Source organism: Lutra lutra, chromosome 5, assembly GCF_902655055.1.
Source record: "Lutra lutra chromosome 5, mLutLut1.2, whole genome shotgun sequence".
In the NCBI taxonomy this organism is placed as follows: Eukaryota; Metazoa; Chordata; class Mammalia; order Carnivora; family Mustelidae; genus Lutra; species Lutra lutra.
Window position 1 is genome coordinate 107,727,382 of NC_062282.1, and position 24,102 is coordinate 107,751,483.

General features: G+C 39.9%; 1 protein-coding gene across 3 annotated transcripts in view; it reads left to right on the forward strand.

Moving 5' to 3' along the window:
* Positions 1–24,102, forward strand: part of RASGRF2 (Ras protein specific guanine nucleotide releasing factor 2) — a 266,197-nt gene that overhangs the window by 143,713 nt on the left and 98,382 nt on the right. For all 3 annotated transcript variants that reach the window (XM_047729966.1, XM_047729964.1, XM_047729965.1), the window contains exons 13-16: positions 4,689–4,771; positions 10,174–10,422; positions 11,078–11,466; positions 19,446–19,571. In XM_047729966.1, coding sequence (XP_047585922.1) covers positions 4,689–4,771; positions 10,174–10,422; positions 11,078–11,466; positions 19,446–19,571 — 847 coding nt within the window. The remainder of the gene's footprint in view (positions 1–4,688; positions 4,772–10,173; positions 10,423–11,077; positions 11,467–19,445; positions 19,572–24,102) is intronic.

Here is a 24,102-nt window from a genome sequence, read left to right on the forward strand (position 1 = left end):
TTTATCACATCTTCCTATCTCGTGGAAAAGTAGTGTGATTCTCTACTGATTCTAATTTATATTTCTATAATTATCAATGAGATTAATATTTTCTACCATTTCTCTTTCTTATCTGTTTATGCCAGATGGACATTGATTCATTGGCGCTATCCCTACAGACTAGGGAAATAAACATTTTCCTTCTAGTCATATTATGAATGTGTTCCCCATTACTTTGTCATTTTATTTTTGTCCCTCTATTTTGCTAGATCTTAATTTTTTTGTGACTTGATTTGAAGCCGCCTGGCTAAATTACTGCACCATGTTACACTAATCACATATGACTCTTATTTAAAATAATAAAGTGGTTTCTGAATATTGATACAAACCCAGTTTCATATAAAGAGCTCAATACAAAAATTAAGACTAGTTTTGCCAGATCTCTTTCTCTGAAGCTGTAATTTTTAGAAGTAACAATTGCTTGAATGATTAATTACACCTTTAGTTACACCAGGAAGGCCATAATTAACTGTTGGCACCTCCAACAAAACGAACAAATAGCTAATGGTCTTGACCAATAATTCTTCCCTTTTCATCTATTTATAGGGAAAAATTTGAGGCTGAAGATTTGACCATTCATTTCAATATAGTGCATTCATTTACGCTTGTCTTCTTGTCATACATAATGGTGTACTAAACAGATTTTTCTGTAATTATGGGTATTAACTAAAATGCAGACTTAAAATTCACCGCTGAGCTTGGTTTGGGCAGATGTGTGAAAATGCACACCTTGTATAGACAAACCTATGACACTCTCACATGCTTTCTTCCTTAAAATAGCTCCTCTGGAATCAATAGGGATTTTTTTACTTTAACATGAAAGGTAAATTAAAAGAGAAAAATGGAATCTAACCTTTCTTCCCACTACTTAGAAATGTTAGAAGGTAACAACGGTAGTGGTAGATCACAGTAGACAAGTGGACTTTGAACAGGTATGGCCTCAAGCAAGATCCTCAGAAGACCTTGCTGGAGCTGTCATTCTCAGCAATTGTCTAAGGGCCAGTTGCATCAAAATTACCTGGGGCTACTGTGAATATGCATGTTATTCTATTAATTCTATTCATTTCTTTTTTTTTTTTTTTAAAGATTTTATTTATTTATGGTCATAGAGAGAGAAGCGAGAGTGAGCACAGGCAGACAGAGTGGCAGGCAGAGGCAGAGGGAGAAGCAGGCTCCCCGCCAAGCAAGGAGCCCGATGTGGGACTCGATCCCAGGACGCTGGGATCATGACCTGAGCCGAAGGCAGCTGCTTAACCAACTGAGCCACCCAGGCGTCCCTATTCATTTCTTTTTTAAAGAAAGATTTATTTACTTATTTATTTGAGAGAGAGAGCTCGAGAGGGGGGAGGGTCAGAGGGAGAAGCAGGAGCAGGGAGCCCTGATGTGGGACTGAGTCCTGGGATTCCAGGATCATGACCTGGGCTGAAGGCAGTCGCTTAACCAACTGAGTCACCCAGGTGCCCTAATTTTATTAATTTCAAGGTTTACTATAGTTCACATAAATTCGACATATGCTTAAAGATCTGTGACACCTTGCTTACCGTGGTCCTTCTTCAGTGAGTGAGCTGCATATATTTTCCCAGGGCTCAGTCCAAAATTATTTCCCCAACATAACTAGAAGACAGGCTTATATGGTCCTGAGTATATATACCATGCCTTCCAATATAAATATATTCATACACTGATTATTATAGTGTGACTTTTTTATAGAAGAGAACCCTTTCTCCAGTGCAGTATCATAGAAAGTCCCTAATGGAAGTGAAATACAAAAAGAATACTCTTGTTGAAGTAGAGCTAGTGACCCAGAGCCCCCAAGAGTTCTGTTTGTCAACCCATGTTGTCACTGGGGCCTGTCTGAGGAGCCTCTCGGAAATAAGAATTTTTATTACATGGCCTTTGAGCTTTGGCTCAGATTGCATGTAGGTTTTGATTTCCTGAAACTTGAGCATAAGTGAAAAATTTTTTTTCTGTTGAAAATAATTTTAATGTTTCATACAGTAAATCAGGAAGAGTTATGAATGAGCTATGACACTGGATAATGAGATGGTCAAAAGTAATCACATAAATATCTTTTGGACCTAAAATATTTCTCTCAAGTTCCAATTCTGACAGTGCAGAGGACTGAGCCGATTTAGATCCCCTCTAGTTACAAAAACAGAAACGTTTAACATATGAAATCAGGATAATAAAAATTTTTTAATACGTTGGTGATGTTTACAGATTGGTGATATTTTACAGAAATCTCTAGTTGTCAGAAATACTGAAGAAACTTAAAGTTAGAGCAGAAACCTTATAAGCTGATGACCTAGAGACCTAGGAATGATTTTAGGTTGAGTATTGGTTCCAAGCCTGAGAGGTTTTAACTAAGGGGACTGAGGTAGCCTTGGGCCCTTTATTTTTTTTATTTTTTTTTTTAAAGATTATTTATTTATTTATTTGACAGAGAGAAATCACAAGTAGGCAGAGAGGCAGGCAGAGAGAGAGGAGGAAGCAGGCTCCCCGCTGAGCAGAAAGCCCGATGCGGGGCTCGAACCCAGGACCTGGGATCATGACCTGAGCCGAAGGCAACGGCCTAACCCACTGAGCCACCCAGGCGCCGCAGCCTTGGGCCCTTTAAACCAATTAAGTTCCTTGTTTTAAGCCTGGATATTGGAAGGGTATCCCTTCTGTGAGATAAGAACTCAAAAAACTCTTCCCATTATCCCCCAAAAGAAATAAGTTTGTCTTTGTCTTGGGTTCTGATTTTTTAAAAAAATTCTCCTTTGAAAGAAATGAATGTGTTTCTGGTGTATGGATTTGAAATTTAAATGCATAATATTCACATGGTGTGAAAAATCCAAAGCAAGGAATTAACATAAAAGCAAATTTGGGGACTGTTGAAGTCCCAAGACTGCTTGGTAGAAGCAAACACAAAAGTCACTCTGTTAGCAACACTTTACAATTCAGGCCTCATGATAGTGTGTTCAAAATAAAAAATTACAAATCTTATAAGTAACTTATCTATCATGAGAGAGTCAGAAGACACAGTGAACAGCAGAATTAATATTGTTAGAACCTCAGATAATAGGGTGACAACTTGGAAAAGACTATAAAGTAAGAATATTTAAAATATATTAAAGCCAGAAAGAGAGAGGAAGGAAGGACAGAAGGGAAGGAGGAAGGAAGGGAGGAAGGAAGGAAAAGGAAAAGATTATTATGTAAAGAGGACCAGGTTGATGTGTCAAAGAACCAAATAGAAAATCTAGACATAGAAACTATAATCCTAAATCATCCTAAAGCTCTTGTTTGTGTAACTATGCCATTTGCTTAAAATGTTAAAGGAAACCAAAGGAACATCGTTTATTTTCCACATTTCTCACCAACTACCATCTCTGTCCTCTCACTTCCTGTGTTGGTGACTCAAGCGGCATCCTTATTGTGCTTTAGAAACATTGAGAATGAAAAGAAGGCCACTGGGGTAAAGAATCACTTATCTTGTCTCTCTCTCCCTGTGTTTGAGTCCTGTCCCCATACAACACTCTTCCCCATGCCCCTCACCCTCCACCAATCAACCTCTTCACACCACTTAATTGCAGTTATAAATCACTACACAGTATCCTAGTAACTGGAAATAAGTTTTGATTTTTAAAATGGCTTAAATCTTTTTTTCATGTTCTGTTTTGTTCAAAGGGAAGTTGTGTAATTCAAAATAAATCCTTCTCTAACCCTTCTTTTTTTTTTAATTTTTTATTTCTTTTCAGCATAACAGTATTCATTGTTTTTGCACCACACCCAGTGCTCCATGCAATACGTGCCCTCTCTAATACCCACCACCTGATTCCCCCAACCTCCCACCCCCTGCCCCTTCAAAACCCTCAGACTGTTTTTCAGAGTCCATAGTCTCTCATAGTTCACCTCCCCTTCCAATTTCCCTCAACTCCCTTCTCCTCTCCATCTCCCCTTCTTTAATTGCAAAGGGAATTTTTAACTTGATAAGGCATAAGTAAATAAGGCAGTGGAAATTAGCAAATGTTCTTGAATTTTCCTCCTAAAAAGAAGAGAAAAAAGATGGACAGGGCTTAATGCATTCCAGAAGCAGGAGAAATTACACAATGTATCCTCATCAAATCAACATGGCACCAATAGAAACTGCTAGAGAAGCTAGGAAAGAGTGGGGGTGTGTTGGCAAAAAAAACACCTTAGAAGCAGGCATAGAGCTTACTAGTGAGACAGAAGATGAGTTCCGTCCAAGAAAGCCATCGTTTCTGCTCAGCCTGACCCAGACCACCCTCAGGCAGAGAATGAATACAGCAGAGGCAATTACTGTCAGAAGATATAAACCTCTCAACTGAGCAGCCACTGGCAGAGAATTGTGATGATATGACTTTGGGGCCAGAGTCCTTAGGCAGTACAATCCAGGAGAAGAGCTCTTATATCTCTCCTCAGGTGTTTGCCAGGTGTACAGTTTGGGTATCTGGGTACTGCATCTGTTCATTAATGTATAATGTTTATATGCTGCTGATTGTGTGTGTGTATGTGCGCGTGTGCGCGTGCGTGTACAGACAGAATTAGAAACTCAGCTTGTTTTTGTGGTTGTAGACAATTCTGAGACTCTATGATCTGCCTAGGTTTTCATGTGGGTTGAAATTGTTTGTTTTTTAATTTCACAGTGTGTGGACAATATACGGTGTAATGGTTTAATGACTATAGTATTTGAAGAGAATTCCAAAGTTACTGTGCCACATATGATTAAGTAAGTGTAATAATCCTTTCCCTTACATTTTAATCAAGTCGAATTGGTAGAGAATATAACGCCCTGCATAAAATATTGCTTCAATAGGATTCTGCTTCATTTTTGTGACGTTTCTTGATAGTAATGTGATAATTCATGGTATGCTATTATAAATAATAAGACTATCAAAATGGTTTTTCAGATTCATGTTTATTGATTCATAGCCTAGAAAAATGTTTTTCATACTGTTACATATGCTTTCATTCAGGGCAAAAGCCTACTGAGATTTTCAAGTTCAATATGAGAAGTTGTGACAGCCAGATATACCCAGGGTCAGAGTCTGGGTCAAAATATGGCATATTCTTCTGGCATCTTCCCAGTGGGTATGAATTGTGTTACTCAGATTTGGTTATAGAGATATATTTAGATTTCAAAGACACGTGACATGAATCAGTTGGCCTTCCCATGGTACCATCTACCATGCCTACATGTGGATTTGCCCAAGTCTGTCATCATGCTCTCGCTCTATTTTGTTACCAAAACATATCCTATAATTTAAAGTGGCCAATAGGGAAATGGTAGTTTTCAATGAGAAATTATATCATTAACTATGTGCCATTGCTCTCTGTATTAATGCTTTTGTCTCTATATACTTTTTCTGTTATAAATTCTGAAGTGGTTTCAGGAGTATTTTGAGATGACCAAATTGTTCCCTGTTCTCATTTTTTTTTTTTTTTTTGCAATTCAAATTCTAAGAATAAAATGTATTTTTGAGAGCAGTCCTGTCATATCTTTTTTAAAAAGTTACATGAAACTAAGAAAATATTTGTCTTCTATGCATTTTTAATGTGGATTTTTTTTTTTAGATCTGAGCTGTTTGTGCCAAGGCAATAAATAACATTAATTTTCCTCTTCTGATAGGAAATTAGTGCTCTTAGCACCATCCCAACAGTACAGCTTTTAGAACTTATTATTGTATCAGATGAAGGCAAAGTACGTTGTACTAGTGCTGTAATTACTACAGAAAAATATAAACTGAGAAAGAATTACAGTATTTTAAATTACCGGTCAAATTTAAAAACATTTTAGGTAGATCTGTTTTAAGGCTCTAGGGTGAAGATACCTTTAGCATTCAGTTTTTTTGTTTTTGACTTAGTCTAGTTTTTTTTTTTAAACCATATTAGTTAAAAATGTATGATGTCAAGATTAAGACCAGGTATGCAGTATTCAACCAAGAGGTCCAAATTGTGACTTAATTTTTAAATTCGCATCATTAGCTTAGAATTAGTTTAATTTTCTACCATAGGATTATTATTTTAATATTTCACAAAATAGCATATGTTACTTTTATTCATTTTTTAAAAGTAGTTTCTTGAAGGCTAGACAGCCATGAAAGTCCCAACCGCTTTAGAATGAGAATATGTAAATTGGACATTGCAGCCAAGTTATAAGCTCCTAAACCCTAGGGCTACTTTACATATGCTATACATACACTTTGTTGACTTTAAAAATGAATAAAGATACAAAGTTTAGTTTCATGCCTAACTGGTTATGGCTGAAGCCCAGAGGCATCTTCTGTCACCTATGATGTCCGTTTGACAGTGTCCATGTCCAGCCTTGCATGTGTAACTGCCTCACACGCAGACCGTGACTTTCCTCTTTTGGGAGCACAGATGAGAGGAACCACTGTCCTCCTAGGACAGAAACCTGTATCTCAGGCTGTAAAGATTTTTGATTAGAGTCACGCATATTTTGATGCCCATCTAGCCTATTCTGAATGTACTCCTGAGGCAGAGTAAAGTCTCATATATTTCTTCATTCCACTTTCCTCAGCCTTACTGAGCCTGATTTTCCTGAGTCAGAGGAAAGAGGATAATTTGACAGTCTCTCTTCCTTCTGATAGTTCCCCCTGTGGACCTATTCTACCCTAAATTCTGTATGAGCTCCTCCCTGTGCATCTCCTTGGCCACATACCATGAAAAAAAAAAAAAATTTTTTTTTTTTTTCCCCTCACTGTGTCTTATTACTGACATGGTGTCACCGTGGAGGCACTCACTTCCCTTTAAAACTTAATTATAGGGGCGCCTGGGTGGCTCAGTGGGTTAAAGCCTCTGCCTTCGGCTCAGGTTATGATCCCAGGGTCCTGGGATTGAGCCCCGCATCGGGCTCTCTGCTACGCGGGGAGCCTGCTTCCTCCTCTCTCTCTCTGCCTGCCTCTCTGCCTACTTGTGATCTCTGTCTGTCAAATAAATAAAATCTTAAAAAAAAAACAAACTTAATTATAATAGGTGATTTGGGTTTCATGTCTCCAGATTGCTTTTTTAAGTTCACCAAAAAAGGAGTTGTTATTGTCACAGGAGGCTTAAGTAATGCATTGTATCTCACTTGAGAGCCCCTTAGGAAATAAACACTGCGTTCAGTGTAATAAAAGAAAATTAAATAATTTCATCATATTTAATTTATTTTCCTAAAAGGAAAATGATAATTTTGAAGGACAGTGGTATCATTAGTCAGTTTTATTTTAATTTAATGTTGCCACTACATAGTTTTTTCTTCCAGTGTTGTTGCTGTTTTTTAAGTAAGCTCCATGCCCGATGTGGGGCTAGAACTTATGACCCTGCAACATAAGAGTTGCATGTTCTGCCAACTGAGCCAGTCAGGCACCCCATTTCTTCCAGTGTTTTGAATAAAGTAATTAGAGTCAAAAGCTGCAAAGCTCAGAACTACTATTAGAATGCAAAATTATGATATTTATTAGGTGAAAATTACCCTTTAAGTGATGCTTCCATTTTAGGATAGGGTAGGGTAAGGGTTGCTTCCTTTTAATAATAGTCAACCTCACCTTTCTTAGAAAATGGAGATTTTTAATGGGAAAATGATGGGGGAGAAAGTGATTACCTTGATCATCCATCTTTTGGACAGACTGATTGATTCATGAAAGTTCTTAAGGTCTTTCTCCTAATGAGAAAATTAAGAACCCTAAGAGTAAAGTTGATTAAGGGTCACATAGTGAGTGAGAAAAAAGAGCCCCACGCCATTTTCAAGGATCTCAAAAGATGTTCTTGTGTATTTTCGAGATCAATAAAGTGGCTAAAACTAAAGGGCCACCCTTAGTTCCTCAGCAGGGGTAAGCTGCTCATTTAAAATGCTCTTTTGAGCCTGCAAATGAAGTACTTCTGCCTGCACCTCGCATACGTTGGGGTGGGAAGTTTCCAAGAGCAAGCTAAGAAAGTTATTGATTCCTTTTTATTTTAAGGAAAATAAATATATAATTTAAAATCCCTTAAAGTGCTGAAGGGGCTAATTCAGGGCACTCACAACAAGCGAGCTGATTCTAAGCAAGCAGTTGCCTTACTGAACGTTCCCAGCCCCACAGTATGTCCTTTGATCAGTTGGTGAAATCCGGGACTTCACTGATGGCCTATTCTGAGATAACTGCAGTGGAGGGGAACAAGGGATCTCGAAGAGAATGTGAAAGCTCTGGGCAGTCCTAACGAAGGTGTGCATTTCTTTGAGCCCCATTTGGATTCAGCCTCTGCTTCCAGGCATCTCCCCTTACAAGCTTTCCTCTCTGCTGGCCTCCTTTGCCCTTTCGAACAAATGTGCAAGTGAGGGCTGCTGTGTGAACCTTCCTGCTAGTGTGCTCATCCACCTGGGAAGGCTACTCAGGCCCCCGGGGAATCCAGGAGGGTGAAGGAGCAGCCAGATGGGAGGTTTTACAGAATGAGAAAATGCAGAACACTGCAGGAGTGGGGGGTGGGAGGGCAATGGTGGATACTGTTCATGGCTAATCTCTTCCATTACTTTTTTGGGGGGGGGGATTTTATTTATTTACTTGACAGAGAGAGAGAGAGTCAGTGAGAGGAGGAACACAAGCAGGGGAGTGGGAGAGGGAGAAGCAGGCTTCCCGCTGACAGGGAGCCTGATGCAGGGCTAGATCCCAGGACCCTGGGATCATGACCTGAACTGAAGGCAGACACTTAACAACTGAGCCACCCAGGGATCCATTATTACTTTTTTTTTAAAAATGAAGATATTTCAAACACTATAAAATATTGCAAAATGATGAAGACATAACATTTCACACAATTTGTGGATTAAACTGTACTACTCATAAAACAGATAGACTTAAACTCATTAATGAGCCAGGAAGAATGAAGTGAATTAAGCATTCAGTTGAAGAAGTTAGAAAAAGAATGACAAAATAAACTGTAAGAAAGTGTGGGAAGAAAATAAGATAAGTACAGATGCGAACATGTTAAAATATAGAAAAACGGTAGAATTGTTCAAAGAGCCATCTCTAAAGGGAAAAATACCTAATAACATAGCCTCTTGGTCAGTTTAGTTAAAATAGTTTAAAAAAAAAAAAGATGGGGTGGGGGAACAAATGCACAAAATTAGAAGTGAGGGAAAAAATAACTACAGATACAGCAGTGATATCTGTAGCTCCCTCTCCCCTCTACCCATCTGTGGGAAAAACATCACCCATTACTTATTAAGCGTACTTCTGACATGCTGATTTAAGGACATAAGCAATGCGCCTCCTAGACAGGACATTTGGTTTCTTTTCTCTAATAAAACATGATTAAACTAGACAGAAGTGCAGGATAGCAGAAATGTCCCACCCCAAACATGCTACTTGGGCATATTGGTTGAACTACAGGCACTTGAAAAACAGCAAATGCAGGGAGAAATGTTCTCTGAACTTTTATTTGCCTAAAGACAGATCCTCCAAAAGGCACTCTGTTGTCATAAATCCCCTCCCTGAGAATTTCATCAACCAGGGAGGATTGAATTTATTGTAGGGGAAAAGACTAGAAGTCAACCCCTCACCTAGACGAGCTGTCCCAAATTATCTTACCTCCCATCTAGTCTCCTAAGGGTCCATTCATCTTTCCTAAAAATCATTTTCTCTTCTCTAAGAGGCCTACCCGCCTTACCCCCATTTTTTTCCCTATTAAGATGGTATTCTAATGGCCTAAATTCTAGTGGCCTAAATTCTAAGCCACCTCTGGGAGTTGCTTATTTTTCCCTGGGTATCTCCCATGTGTACATAAGGTACACATGTTAATAAACTTCTGCTTGTTTTTCTCTTCCTAACCTGTCTTCTATTACAAAAGTCTCAGCCAAGAACTCAGAAAGGTAGAGGAAAAATAATTTTCTTCCCCTACAGAAGGAATCCACACAGTGAAATGAATTATTCTTACCTTCTCCACAATTAATTCTGACCTTCCTAAATTATAATAATGTAGTTGATATTTTTATAGCCCTGCCTTCTTGCGTGTAATAAGTCATTTCAACATCTTTTATCAAATATCATGGGAAGCACTCATACAAGTTTGTGTCTCTGAATACTGAAATACTCAGTGGCTGAGAGGAAGCCATGTCCCGGTATTGTTCTTACGTTCCTGCTTTGTGTGTAGGTCTGATGCCCGTCTTCATAAAGATGACACTGACATTTGCTTCAGTAAAACACTCAACTCCTGCAAAGTGCCCCAGATCCGCTACGCCAGTGTGGAGCGCCTCCTGGAGCGGCTGACAGACTTGCGGTTTCTTAGTATTGATTTCCTCAACACCTTTCTGCACACCTATCGTATTTTCACTACAGCAGCTGTGGTGCTGGCAAAACTTTCCGATATATACAAGAGGCCTTTTACCTCCATCCCTGTCAGGTAGGCTCTGGACTTGCCTGTCATGGAAGCTGGCCCCCCTGGTGCCTGGGTCTCCATGCAGCTGAGCAGACATTCTGCAGAGCTGCTCCTACAGGATTGGCTCACCTGGGAACTTGGCCTGCGTATAGAGGGGCGGGGGGTAGAGTTCACAGATGGTTCCCATGGAAGAAGTTGAGAACCCTAGAGTCCCCACCTCATCTTTGCTTCCTCCATGATTATTTGGAAGCTAACTCTATTGTCTTGGGCTTTCTTTCTTTCTTTCTTTCTTTCTTTTTTTTTTTTTAAACAGTTATGCTTTTCAAACTTGAACGTGTATTAAGAATCACCCAGGGGTCTTGTTAAATTGCAGACTGTGATTTAGCATATCTGGAGTGGAGCCAGAGTTCTGCATTTCTGACAGGTTCCCCAGAGATACCAATGCTACTGGTCTTTGGGTCACAGTCAAGTAAGCAAGGGGTTAGACAAGGCCTAAAAATTGTCTGTATTCCTTCAGCAAATGTGTGGTATATAGGTAGCATTTAAATGAAGGAAATGCAGCAACAGAAGTGTAATGATATTGTGGCCTTTTAATGTAGGGAGCATGTTCTGAATGATAATCAGGGGAATCGTCTTTTCTTGGCTATCATCTGTCAATAGCTTCTGCTCTTATTTTTAGGTCATTAGAATTGTTTTTTGCTACCAGCCAGAACAATAGAGGTGAACATTTGGTGGATGGCAAATCCCCACGCTTATGTCGCAAATTCTCTTCCCCACCACCACTGGCTGTGTCCAGGACGTCCTCCCCAGTGAGGGCCAGAAAGCTGTCCTTGACTTCTCCGTTGAACTCAAGGATAGGAGCTTTGGACCTGACCACCTGCTCAGCATCCAGCAGTCCTACCACCACCCACAGCCCTGCTGCATCCCCACCACCGCACCCTGGCAAAGTACCGTTGGATCTCAGCAGAGGCCTTCCTTCTCCAGAACAAAGCCCGGGATCTATAGAGGAGTCTCTAGATAACCCCCGCATGGATCTGTGTAACAAGCTAAAACGAAGTATTCAAAGAGGTATTATCCACCTGCCACACCCTGTGTTTGCTGGCCACCTGCTTCCCCACCATTCCTTCTGGAACCCTAGATCCCTTTTTTTACAGCTTTCCTACTCCTCTGTTGAAAGTAGAATGAATACAATGGCTAGTTAGAAGGGGCAGTGCCTGTAGGTCACTCTAGCCTATGTGCAAAGGAGGGCAAAGTTAGCTGTCCTGGGGTCTTCTACAGTAAAAGTCTAATTGTAGTCAGCTATGTATGGAAGAACAGCATTATCTGAATGGTATTACTGGAAGGTTCTTCGTGGGATTTGGTTAAGGCTGGTTGGGTAATGATACTTTGTGTAGAGGTAGGAAGTGGGCCCCCTCTTCTGGGAACTTGGGCCCCAGACCCTTCTCCCCTGGTGTCTGCCATGAACTCCCATACTGCTTCCAGCCTCCCCTGCTGAGGATGACCCAGCCTGGAAGCATTAAGATGGCTTCTTCAGTTTGGTTACCAAGGCAGTGCTTGCTTCATATTACAACAGAGATAGAGGGGAAAAAATGAAATTTGAGATGGTGTTCATTGTCCATGACAGCCAAAATGTTTTTTTTTTTTTTTTAAAGAGGTGAATTAGATATGTTTTCCTGATTAAATTCTCTGATTTTCTGTGGCACTTAGATTAAAATCTGTTTTCCCTCACAAGACCTTAAGATACCATGAGACTTAGATCTTGTCTATCTTTCTAGCCCCTGTTTCCATCATTCCCCTCACCCTGCCTACTAGATGCAGTGACGGGGATTGCATTTTTTTTTTAAATTTCTTTATTTATTTGACAGAGAGAGAAATCACAAGTAGGCAGAGAGCTAGGCAGAGAGAGAAGGGGAAGCAGGCTCGCCACTGAGCATAGAGCCCGATGTGGGGCTCGATCCCAGGACCCTGGGACCATGACCCGAGCTGAAGGCAGAGGCGTTAACCCACTGAGCCACCCAGGCGCCCCTGCATTTTTTTAATCTCAGAAATAGCTCAGTCATTTCTGCCTCAGGGCCTTTGCACTAGTTCTTCCTCCTGCCTGGACGTGTAAGTTCCATAAGATCAGCAACATTGTCTTTCTTGTTCATCTCTGTACTCTCTATGCCTTGGCCAGTGCCTGGCAGGTGGTTAATTTTTGTTAAATGAGTGAATCAAATGAAACATTCCATCAACTAAGCAAGGATCTTGTGTCCTGTCTACCTTGCCTTTTGCAGCTCAGTACAAAGTAGGGGTTATAGGAGGTGACTTTTGTTGCTTTAATGTTTCTGTGGTGAAAATAAAAAAGGTTTCATAGCAAAATTAGCAAAGAGCTTTTTTTTTTTTTTGCTGTATGATAACTGATTTATTTATTGATGACATAAAAAAAATTGGGTATTCAATCAAAGTGTCCAAATTTCAAGGGCAATCAACCAGATGGAAGCAGAGACCCTTGCTTCTCTACCTGGTTGAAGCTTCTAGCTTCACATAATTTAAAAATAAGCCTCCTGGCTGAAGAACTTAATGGAATTTTAACTGGATGGTTGTCATCATCAAAAGTAGCACCCTTTTAAACAAGAAATGCTTTAAATTGACAAGTTAGCAACTAAGGAGGAGGAAAGGAGGAAGATAATTAAAAAGTCATTAGAACAACAAGCTTTAGTAGAATCGTGATGGATTCTTCTCAGGAATAATGAGGCAACGTGCAAGCTGACAAGTACATTTGGTGTTCCATCCAGCATCAGCCTGGGAACCTCTGTGGAAAGAGTGACTTAGGGAAGCTTATCACAGACCTCCCCCATGGGGCAGGGTGCCCTGGGAAGTACAGGAATTTCCCAGAATATGGGAAGATCTGTTCCCTCCTTTAATTGGAGTGCAATGAATAGAAGTCTGGGTCTAAGTCTGGATTCTTGTGTTATTTTGAGTTAGGAGAGCTTTAAGAGTAAGCATGTTAGTGTCAGACATTCATGGCTTCGAGGTTGGTCTGAACTCATGTCATGGTTCTAGAGGTCCTCAGTCAAGCTGCCCATTGCCCATCATGGCTAATTCTTCCTCTTAACTTGTTGCAGATTTTGACATTGCTCACCAAGTTCCCTGCTTCTGGTCTTCAACACCCAAGCCCAGAGTATGTAGTGATGGTCTAATGTCATATAAAACCTGTTTGCCCTACTATCTGGGATGGAGGTGTGGCCACTGGTAGGAATCAGTAGCTTTTCCCCCTGGTTCGAGTTAGACTCAGGGAGACCAAAAAAAAAAAAAAAAAAGAGAGAGAGAGAGAGAAAGAACTGGATTAAGCTCCAAGAAGACACTGACAAAGTCTGCTAGAGACTGGTTGGTGCAGATGTTGGACTGATGTGCAATCATTGTGGTCACAGCTCTTGGCAACTGGAGACCTTGTCATGTGTCAGCATTAATCATTTATGACTGGCAGCCACAGATGGAGAAAACCTATGAATAATGGTGTGGTGAAAATATTAGGTTCTCAGGGGCACCTGGGTGGCTCAGTTGGTTGAGCATCCAACTCTTAGTTTCTCAGCTCAGGTCATGTTCTCTGGGTTGTTGAGAGTTGCACACTTAACCAACTGAGCCACCCAGGTGTCCTTGTACATTGATTTTATATCCTGCGACTTTGCTGAATTCATGTATCAGTTCTAGCAATTTTTTGGTAGGCTGCTTCGGGTCTTCTCTGTAGACTATCATGTCTGCAAATAGTGAAAGTTTGACCTTTTCCTTGCTGATTTGGGTGCTTATTATTTCTTTTTGTTGTCTGATTGCTGAGGCTAAGACTTCTAGTACTATGTTAAATAGTAATGGTGAGAGTGAACATACCTGTCTTTTTCCTAACTGAAGAGGAAAAAGCTCTGTTTTTTTTTCCTGCTGAGGATGATATTAGCTGTGGGTCTTTCATATATGGTCTGTATGATGTTAAGATATGTTCCATCTATACCTACTTCGTTGAAGGTTTTTATCAAGAATGGGTGCTGTATTTTGTCAAATACATTTTCTGCATCTATTGAGAGATCATATGGTTCTTATCCTTTCTTTTATTAATGTGGTGTATCACTTTGATTGATTTGTGAATATTGAACCACCCCTTCAGCCCAAGAATAAAGCCCACTTGAGCAAAGTGAATAATTATTTTAATGTACCATTGGATTCAATTTGCTAGTATCTTGTTGAGAATTTTTGCATCTGTGTTCTTCATGGATATTGACCTGTAATTCTCCTTTTTGTAGGGTTTTTGTCTGATTTTGGAATCAAGGCAATGCTGGCCGTGTAGAATGAATTTGAAGGTTTTCTTTTCACTTCTATTTTTCGGAACAGTTTGAGAAGAATAGTTGTTAACTCTTTAAATGTCTGGTAGAATTCCCCAGAGAAGCCATCTGGCCCTGGACTCTTGTCTGTTGGGAGATTTTTGATTATTGATTCAATTTCTTTACTGGTTATGGGTCTGTTTAGGTTTTCTGTTTCTTCCCATTTCAGTTTTGCTAGTTTGTATGTATCTAGGAATTTGTCCATTTCTTCCAGATTACCTAGTTTGCTGGCATTTAATTTTTCATAATATTCTCTTATAATTATTTGTATTTCTGTGGCATTTGTTGTGACCTCTCTTCTTTCTTTTTTTTTTTTAATAAATTTTTTGGGGAAGATTTATTTATTTATTTATTTGAGAGAGAGACAGTGAGAGAGATCATGAGCGAGGAGAAGGTCAGAGGGAGAAGCAGACACCCCATGGAGCTGGGAGCCCGATGTGGGACTTGATCCCGGGACTCCGGGACCATGACCTGAGCTGAAGGCAGTCGTCCAACCAACTGAGCTACCCAGGCATCCCACCTCTCTTCTTTCTTTCCTGATTTTATTTATTTGGGTCCTTTCTCATTTTTTTTTTTTTTTTGATAAGTCTGGCTAGGGGTTAATTAATTTTATTAATACTTTCAAAGAACTAGGTCTTAGTTTTGTTAATCTGTTCTACTGCTTTTCCTCCCCCTTTAGTTCTGTATCATTTATTTCTGCTCTAATCTTTATTATTTCCCTTCTTCTGGTGGCTTTATGTTTTATTTGCTGTTCTTTTTCTAGCTCCTTCAGGGGTAAAGTTAGGTTGTGTATTTAAGACTTTTCTAGCTTTTTGAGGTAGGCCTGTATTGCATTTTACTTCCCTTCTTAGGACTGCATTTGCTGTATCTCAGAGGTTTGGGACTGTTATGTTTTTATTTTCATTTGCTTCCATGTACTTTTTTCATTTCTTCTTTAATGTCCTGGTTACCCCATTCATTCTTTACTAGGATGTTCTTTAACCTCCATGTATTTGTGGTCTTTCCAAATTTTTTTCTTGTGTTGACTTCAAGTTTCAGTGTTGTGGTTGAAAATATGCATGCTATGATCTCAATTTTTTTGGGTGTGTTGAGGGCTGATTTGTGACCCAGTGTGTGATCTATTTTGGAGAATGTCCCAGGTGCACTCAAAAAGAATGTTTATTCTGCTGCTTTAGGATGAAATGCTCTGACTATATCTGTTAAGTCAATCTGGTCCAGTGTGTCGTTCAAAGCCATTGTTACCTTGTTGATCTTCTGCTGAGATGATCTATTCATTGCTATAGGTAGGGTGTTAAAATCCCCTACTATTATTGTACTGTTATCAATGTGTTTCTTTATATTTGTTATTCATTGATTCATATATTTAGGTGTTCCCAAATTGGGGGCATAAATATTTACAATTGTTAGGTCTTTTTGATGGACAGACCCCTTAATTATGATAATGCCCTTCTTCATCTCTTGTTACAGTCTTTGATTTAAAATCTAGTTTGATATAAATATGGGTGCTCTGGCTTTCTTTTGATGTGCGTTAGCATGATAGATGGTTCTCCATCCCCTTTACATCTTTATTTCTTTTCCCTTTCTGTAGCTGTTTTCTGATTACTCTTTAATGTATTTACTTGCCATCCTGTTTCTATTTGTTCCTAACAAGTAGTTAAGATGGTTGTTCAAACAGGAACATGGAACAGCTGGATTAAAAATAAAATGAATAGGGAAATCAGGTAATGGAGAAAAACTGTATGAGGCCAAGGGTATGGTTAGTGAACAGTGAACACAACACTGTGTGGTCTTCTGTAGTTCCTAGAGTCGCCCTGGTTTGGGTTCCGAAAATAATCAATTCTGTGACTCATATGAAACCTAAGAAGATATTGGTGTACAGGCGTATCTTTTCTTCCTATTGGGATTTGAGAACAATTTATCCTATGAATTCCCATAAAGGAAATGCTGTGAGTAGAAAGCTCAGAATTAACACTGGAGACTGGGGAGCTCTGTGGCATTTTTCTGAAGAGGTGAAACAGGAATCATAGATTTTTCTTGTATTTTGCATTGGTGAATGGGTAATACTGGTCATGAATAGGCCTAAGAAAGTCATGGATAAAGTACTTTACTTCAGCATCAGTCTGACAGGTTCTCTCTGTGTGTGTGTACATACATGATGTCTTTAGGAGCCAAGAGTGCTGCTGTGTTAACTCTGTTGTCTAGTCTTGAAAATTCTAATTGGCAAAGGAAAGGGAGACACTGATCTGTCTTTAATTTGAAAGATGTTTGCATGTGCTTTGCATAATGTTAACACTTAAAACAGTTGGCAAACTTGAATAAGAATTCTATGCCAACAGTTTATACATTTTTGGCTTTTCACTTCAGGATACAACTCTGTACAACCTCATTACGTAATACCGGCTTCCTCCCCTACTGAGGCCATAGGTCTCTCTCACTGCTGACCTGCTAGACAGTTTCAGGGCACACCATGTGAAAAATGCTAGTCACCTTTGTCCCGTTTTATGGTCACTGCACTGCTAATGCCAGGCTTGCAATATTTTCTGGCAAGAAAACTTCAAATGACATAAAGAGGAAGAAGAGAAACAGGAGCTATCTCTCCGAGTGAGCAAAAAGATGAACTTGGAGGGAAAAGGAAGACCCTTTATTCCCTGACCCCATCCAGTCTCCCTTGCCTCCCCTATCTGCCCCAGGCTTGTCTTATTCATTAAGCCCTCCTTTCTTCCTAGCAGGCAGGCCCCACCTTCTTCCACCCTGGATTTTCCTTAGAAGTGCAAATTTTAGCCCAGCTCACTTCCGAATGCCACCCAATGGTGAGCTCTCCACAAAAATCCAGCCAGTGGCAGGCAAGCAAGGGAAGACACAGGGCCTCTGCCTGTACTGGGGTCTCTCACCACACCCACCAGCGTGCCCTCGGGTCCCTGCTGTGCAAGCCAGCCTAAGTGTTGCGGCATAGCCTGCATCACCTGTGTCTGTTTCTGTGTTCTTAGCTTGAAAATTGCCTGCCTGTGGGCTGAAAGTGCTCCCAATTTTAGCATTTGTTTTGAGCCCACATCTGCCTACTCGTCCTGAAAGCAAAGCTGTTTGCATGGAGCTTGATTGAAAGCGAACATGCCAGAAGGAAATGCTGCTTGTCCCCCACCCTGCTGGCAGGGTTTCTTCTCTCTGTAGCTGCCTCTGTTTGCTTACAGTGTTATTCTTTGCTTTCCTGTTCTTTCAGGAGATATTCAAGGCCTGACCATCTCTCTCACTGGGAAGTTTTTCGGGTTCAGTGTAATTGCTTATGAAATGATTTTTTCATTTGCCTCAGAGGATTGAATGGTTGAATCAGCCCAAGGACACATGTATTTGATATTCTGCTTGCTCTTGCAGAGCAGATGCCTTCCATTACAGAATTCTGAGGGAGTTATTTAGAAAATAATAAAACTAACAGCTAAGCATGAATTTTCTGTCTGTATCCTGCATCACTGCCAGCTTTAACTGTAATTATGTCATTCAGGGAAAGCGCCTAACCAGTTGCCTTCCCTGGCCCCTTTGTGTTGCAGAAGAGCCGGATCGTGGCTGTGGCCCTGTTTGCAAGGAAGTAAATCACATGCAAGAAGTCATTAGGTATTTTTGGAAGGATTTATTGAGTGAAATCTTGAATGGAATGACAAAGGGAGCAGGGCTGAGAGCAGTCCTGCGGACAGGGGTCATGGAAAGTTAGTAGAGGAGACAGAGTTGTTACGAGTTAATGAAAAGCACAAGGAAAAAAGAAATACAAGAGGATTGGTGGAAATGTATGAATTTTTGGTTGTTTTTTTTCCGTGAAAGAACGTACGCAGGGTTGTAGTTTTAGCTGGTTAATAAGCCAGCGCGAGCGGTACAGAAACGTCGTCAGTAGTAGTCTAAGGTGACCCTAGAGTGATGTGTCTTTTATTCATGTGACCTTAGCTGCAGTGAAAAGGCTCAGACGATCTCAAGCTTTCCCCATGGTTCATTCTAAAAATTTCCACTTGCCTCCTGCTGATCTGTAGCTTTAGATCAGGGCTGTCCAACAGAACTCTCTGGGAGGATGGAAATGCTCTCTGTCTCTCCCATCCTGTACTGTAACCACCAGCCACATTTGGTACTGAGCACTTGAAATATGGCTAGTGCAAGTAAGGAACTGAAATAGTAATTTAACTTTAATTAGTTTTCATTTAAATTTATCTAGTCACATTTGGCTAATGCTACCATGGTGGACAGGGCAGCTCTAGACCCTTAGGAGTTCCCAGAGCTGCTTTGGGGTGGGGGGTACACTGATAGAGATTCAAACTTCAGTTGGCTTAAGAATTAGTGAAGTCCCAATTTTGATCCCAGTCTGATTTATAATCTGGGAGTGTCCTTCTTGCCCTACTCTTCTGGCGGGTAGGGAACGCATAGCACATCCCCTGTTCTTTTGAACATCTACTGTTGTGTTGGGCAGAAAGGAGTGGGTACAGTTAGCCAGGCTCAGCAGGGTCAGCGAGACAGGGATAAAGAAGACACTGCACTGAGATTTAGTGACATTAGCACTCTGCTAGGAGGAATGACTTGATTTCATATTAAAGCCCTTTAAAAATGTAGACTAGTCTGGAAGTCAGTTATCCATAATAGGCCTTTGTGTTTCTGTGTATACTACTGACAAGAACTTCTTGAATTCATGGCCTGGTTGTTAAAATTCCTGATGTTTCCAAGCAGCCGTCCTAGAGTCTGCACCTGTGGACCGAGCAGGAGTGGAAAGTTCCCCAGTGGCAGACAGCACGGACCTTTCACCTTGCCGATCACCCTCCACTCCTCAGCACCTCCGCTATCGTCAGCCTGTAGGTAAGCTCAGGAGACGCGAAAATATAAACACAAAAGGTAGTTTCTAGCTTCTGAATCTTTCTTTTGCCTATTGCACTCCCCAAATATTTTTTAATCTCAGTTACAAAAATTAGTTGGAAGGAAACAATGTGACTGTCAAGTAGTGGAGAAATAAATGATTAGAGAATATGTCATTAGTGTAACTAATACTGATCTTGCCCCATCACTGCATGGCACCCTGTGGAGTAACAGGAATCAAGAAGCTTGTTCTTAAAGGATGGCTGTTTGAAGAATTATTATTGCTCATGTGGCAAAAAACTGATGTATTTTCTATAGTTAGGAAACTTATAAAGCATAACCCATAATTTGTTATAGAACATACGAAAGGTGCTCTAATTGGAGGAAAAACCATCAGAGTGAAAGGTAGAAATCTTTTATCTTCCCATTGTTCAAATAAAAAAATCCAAATAACAGTTGTTTTTTGAAACATTTTTACAGTGGTTTGCCATTAGGGTATGCATTCAGATGATTTTCCATTATGAATTATAAACTTTAAACATTTTTTAAACCCTAGAAATATTTAAAAACAAATTAAACAGATGTGTTGTTAATCCTTATATTCTTCTTTACTAATGAAAAACAAAAACACAACAGTTGGTTTTGAATTGTTTCATTTTTTTCTCCTCAAGTTATTTTAAGCTACAAGAGAAAACTATTCAGTTATGAAACCAAACTCTCCCAAGTAATCCAAGTAAAATGTAAAGATTTTTAGACTTTCATAAACCTGCTTTAAGTAGAACAGTTTGGCAAAAGGCTCCACATGGCCGTTCATTTGTAGCCTTGGCCAAGTGGTAGAAGTTGTTGTCTTGCGGTCAGCTCCAAGAGAAGCTAACCTGGGTCAGGCTGTTTTCAGAGTACTCACTGGGGACTGGGAGGAACAAGATGATGGAGGAGTAGGAGACCTAAATTTCATGTGGTCCCAGGAATTCAACTAGATAGTTACCAACCATTCTGAATACCTACAAACTCAACAGGAGATCTAAGAAAAGAAGAGCAGCAATTATATAAACAGAAAAGCAACCACTTTCTGGAAGGTAGGACATGCAGAGAAGTGAATCTGAAGTGATATTTGAGAAGGTAGATCCCGGCAGTGAGGGAGCCTTTGTCAGCCAGCTCTGGCAAGCAGTATAGCACCAGAGCACAAAATCAGAACTTTTAGAAGTCTGCACCACTGAGGGACGTCACTCCAGAGGCTAAGCAGGTGTGGAGCTCTCTCGGGCACAGGGTGGTCTCAGGTGCCTTGGGGTCACAGAAAGACCCCGGGTGCCAGAGTGCAGCAGAGCTCCCAGGTATCAGAGATCAGAAGCTGGCTGCAGAGACGGAGCCAAGGAGGGGGCTCTTAGCTCAGAGTTACCTTAAACTGTGATCCGAGGCACAGTCAGACCACACTTTGAGCAGGGACCCCATAAGTGACAGATCTGGGGAGACTCACCTTCCTCCCCTGGGAACAGTGGCATGGGAGTGCAGCACAGGAATCTGCTGGGTTTAGAGACTCCAAAGAGGGTCGTGTGCCAGAGATAGAAATGCTTGATCACAGTCTGGGTGAGCACAGAGTGCGGCTGGAGACCAGGGAAAGAGGATGGATTTACTGCTTTTCTCTGAGGGCACACTGAGGAGTGGGGCCCCGAGCTCTCAGCTCCTCAGGGGCCAGAGATTGAGGGGCCGCCATTTTCATTCTCCTCCTCCAAAGCTTATGGAAAGCTTTCAGGGAACAAAAATCCCAAGAGGGAACCAAGCAGATTACTTAGACTGGCCCCTGGCAAGGGCAGTGCAGTTCCACCTCAGGCAAAGACATTTGAGAATCACTGCAACAGGCCCCTCCCCCAGAAGATCAGCAAGAACATCCAGCCAAGACCAGGTTTACTGATCAATGAGAACTGTAAAACACAGGTGCTAGGGGAATACAGTACATGGAATTCATGGCTATTTCCCCATGATTCTTTAGGTTTTTGAAGTTAATTTTTAAAATTTTCTTCTTTTCCCATTTTTTAAAAAAATTTTCTTCTTTCCTATTTTAACCAACATCTTACTCTTATCAATTCCTTTTTTGAAATTGTATTAAATTATCATTTTCATAGTCATATTCTTTTCCCTCATCGTATTTAACCTTATTTTTATATATATATTTATTTTTCTTTCTTTAAAATTTCGAGATAAAGTTTCTTCTAACAGACTAAAATATACCCTAAATCTAGTGTATGACTTTGTTATAGTCTCCTGCCTGATCACATTCTCTCCTTTTTAATTTTTAAAAATTTTTTCTTTTTTTTCAACCAACTTCTTGTTTTATCAATTGCTTTTCAAAAATCTTTTTTAATTTTCATCTTTACAGTCACCCTTCATCGTATTTACCCTAATTTTTGTATATATATAAAAGTTTTTCTTTCTTTAAAATTTTGGGAGACCATTTCTTCTAACAGACCAAAATACACCCAAAATCTAGTGTGTGGCTGTGTTATATTCACCAGCCTGATCAGATTCTTTTTTCCTTTTCTTTTTACTTATTTATTTTCCTTTCTTTCCCCCCAGTTTTGGGTCTCTTTTGATTTGTTTAGTGTATATTTTTCTGGGGTCATTGTTACCCTTTTAGCACTTTGTTCTCTCATTGATCTGTTCTTCTCTGGACAAAATGACAAAATGGAAAAACTCACCTCAAAAAAAAAAAAAAAAAAAAAAAAGAACAAGAGGCAGTACTAACAGCCAGAGACCTAATCAATATGGACATGAGTAAGATGTCAGAACCACAGTTCAGAACAACAATTATAAAGATACTAGCTGGGCTTGAAAAAAGCATAGAAGATACTAGAAAAATCCCTTTCTTGAGGAATAAAAGAACTAAAATCCAGCCAAGTTTAAATCAAAACAGCTATCAATGAGGTACAATAAAAAATGGAAACTAACTGCTAGGATAAATGAGGCAAAAGAGAGAATTAGTGATATGGAAGACCAAATGATGGAGAATAAAGAAGCTGAGAAAAAGAGAGATAACTACTGGATCACGAGGGGAGAAATTGAGAGATAAGTGATACCATAAGATGAAACAATATTAGAGTAATTGGGATCCCAGAAGAAGAAGAAAGAGAGAGGGGGGCAGAAGGTATACTGGAGCAAATTATAGCAGAGAACTTCCCTAATTTGGGGAAGGAAATAGGCATCAAAATCCAGGAGGCACAGAGAATGCCCCTCAAAACCAAAAAAAATAGGTCCACACTCTGTCATCTAATAGTAAAACTTACAAGTCTCAGAGACAAAGAGAAAATCCTGAAAGCAGTTTGGGACAAGAGGTCTGTAACTTATAACAGTAGAAATATTAGATTGGTAGAAATATTAGATTGGCAGCAGACCTATCCACAGAGACCTGGCAGTCCAGAAAGGACTGGCACTAAATGAGAAAAATATGCAGCCAAGAATACTATAGTCAGCCAGTATTATTATACTGTTATAATATTATATATATATATATGATATACGTGTATTATATATATTATACTGTTATATTATTATCTATTATACTATGGACAGCCAGGCTGTCACTGAAAATAGAAGGAGAGATAAAGCTTCCAGGACAAACAAAAATTAAAAGATTTTGCAGACACCAAACCAGCCTTACAGGAAATATTGAAAGGGGTCCTCTAGGCAATGAAAGAGCCTAAAAATAACATAGACCAGAAAGGAGCAGAGACAATATACAGTAACAGTCACCTTACAGGCAATACAATGACAGTAAATTCATATCGTTCAATAGTTACCCTGAATATAAATGGGTTAAACACCCCAATCAAAAGACACAGGGTATCAGAATGGATTAAAAAAAAAAAAAATCAAGACCCATCAATATATTGTCTGCCAGAGACTCATTTTAGACCCAAGGATACCTCCAGATTTAGAGTGAGGGGGTGGAAAACCATTTACCATGCTAATGAACATCAAAAGGAAGCTGTAGTGGCAATCCTTATATCAGACAAATTGTAGATTTTTTTTTAAAGATTTTATTTATTTATTTGAAGGACAGAGATCACATGAGGCAGAGGCCGGCAGAGAGAGAGAGAGAGAGAGAGGGAGGGAGGAGGAAGCAGGCTCTCCACTGAGCAGAGAGCCCGATGCGGGGCTCGATCCCAGGACCCTGAGATCATGACCTGAGCCGAAAGCAGAGGCTTTAACCCACTGAGCACCCAGGTGCCCCCAAATTGTAGATTTTTAAACCAAAGACTGTAATAAGAGAAGAGGAAGGACCCTATATTGTACTTAAAGGGTCTGTCCAACAATAAGATCTAACAATTTTAAATATCTATGCCCCTGATATGGGAGCAGCCAGTTGTATAAACCAATTAATAACAAAATCAAAGAAACACATTGACAATAATGCAGTAATAATAGGGGACTTTAGCAACCCCCTCATTGAAATGGACTGATCATCTAAGCAAAGATAAAGAAATAAAGGACTTAAATGACACACTGGCCAGATGGACATCACAGATATATTCAGATATAT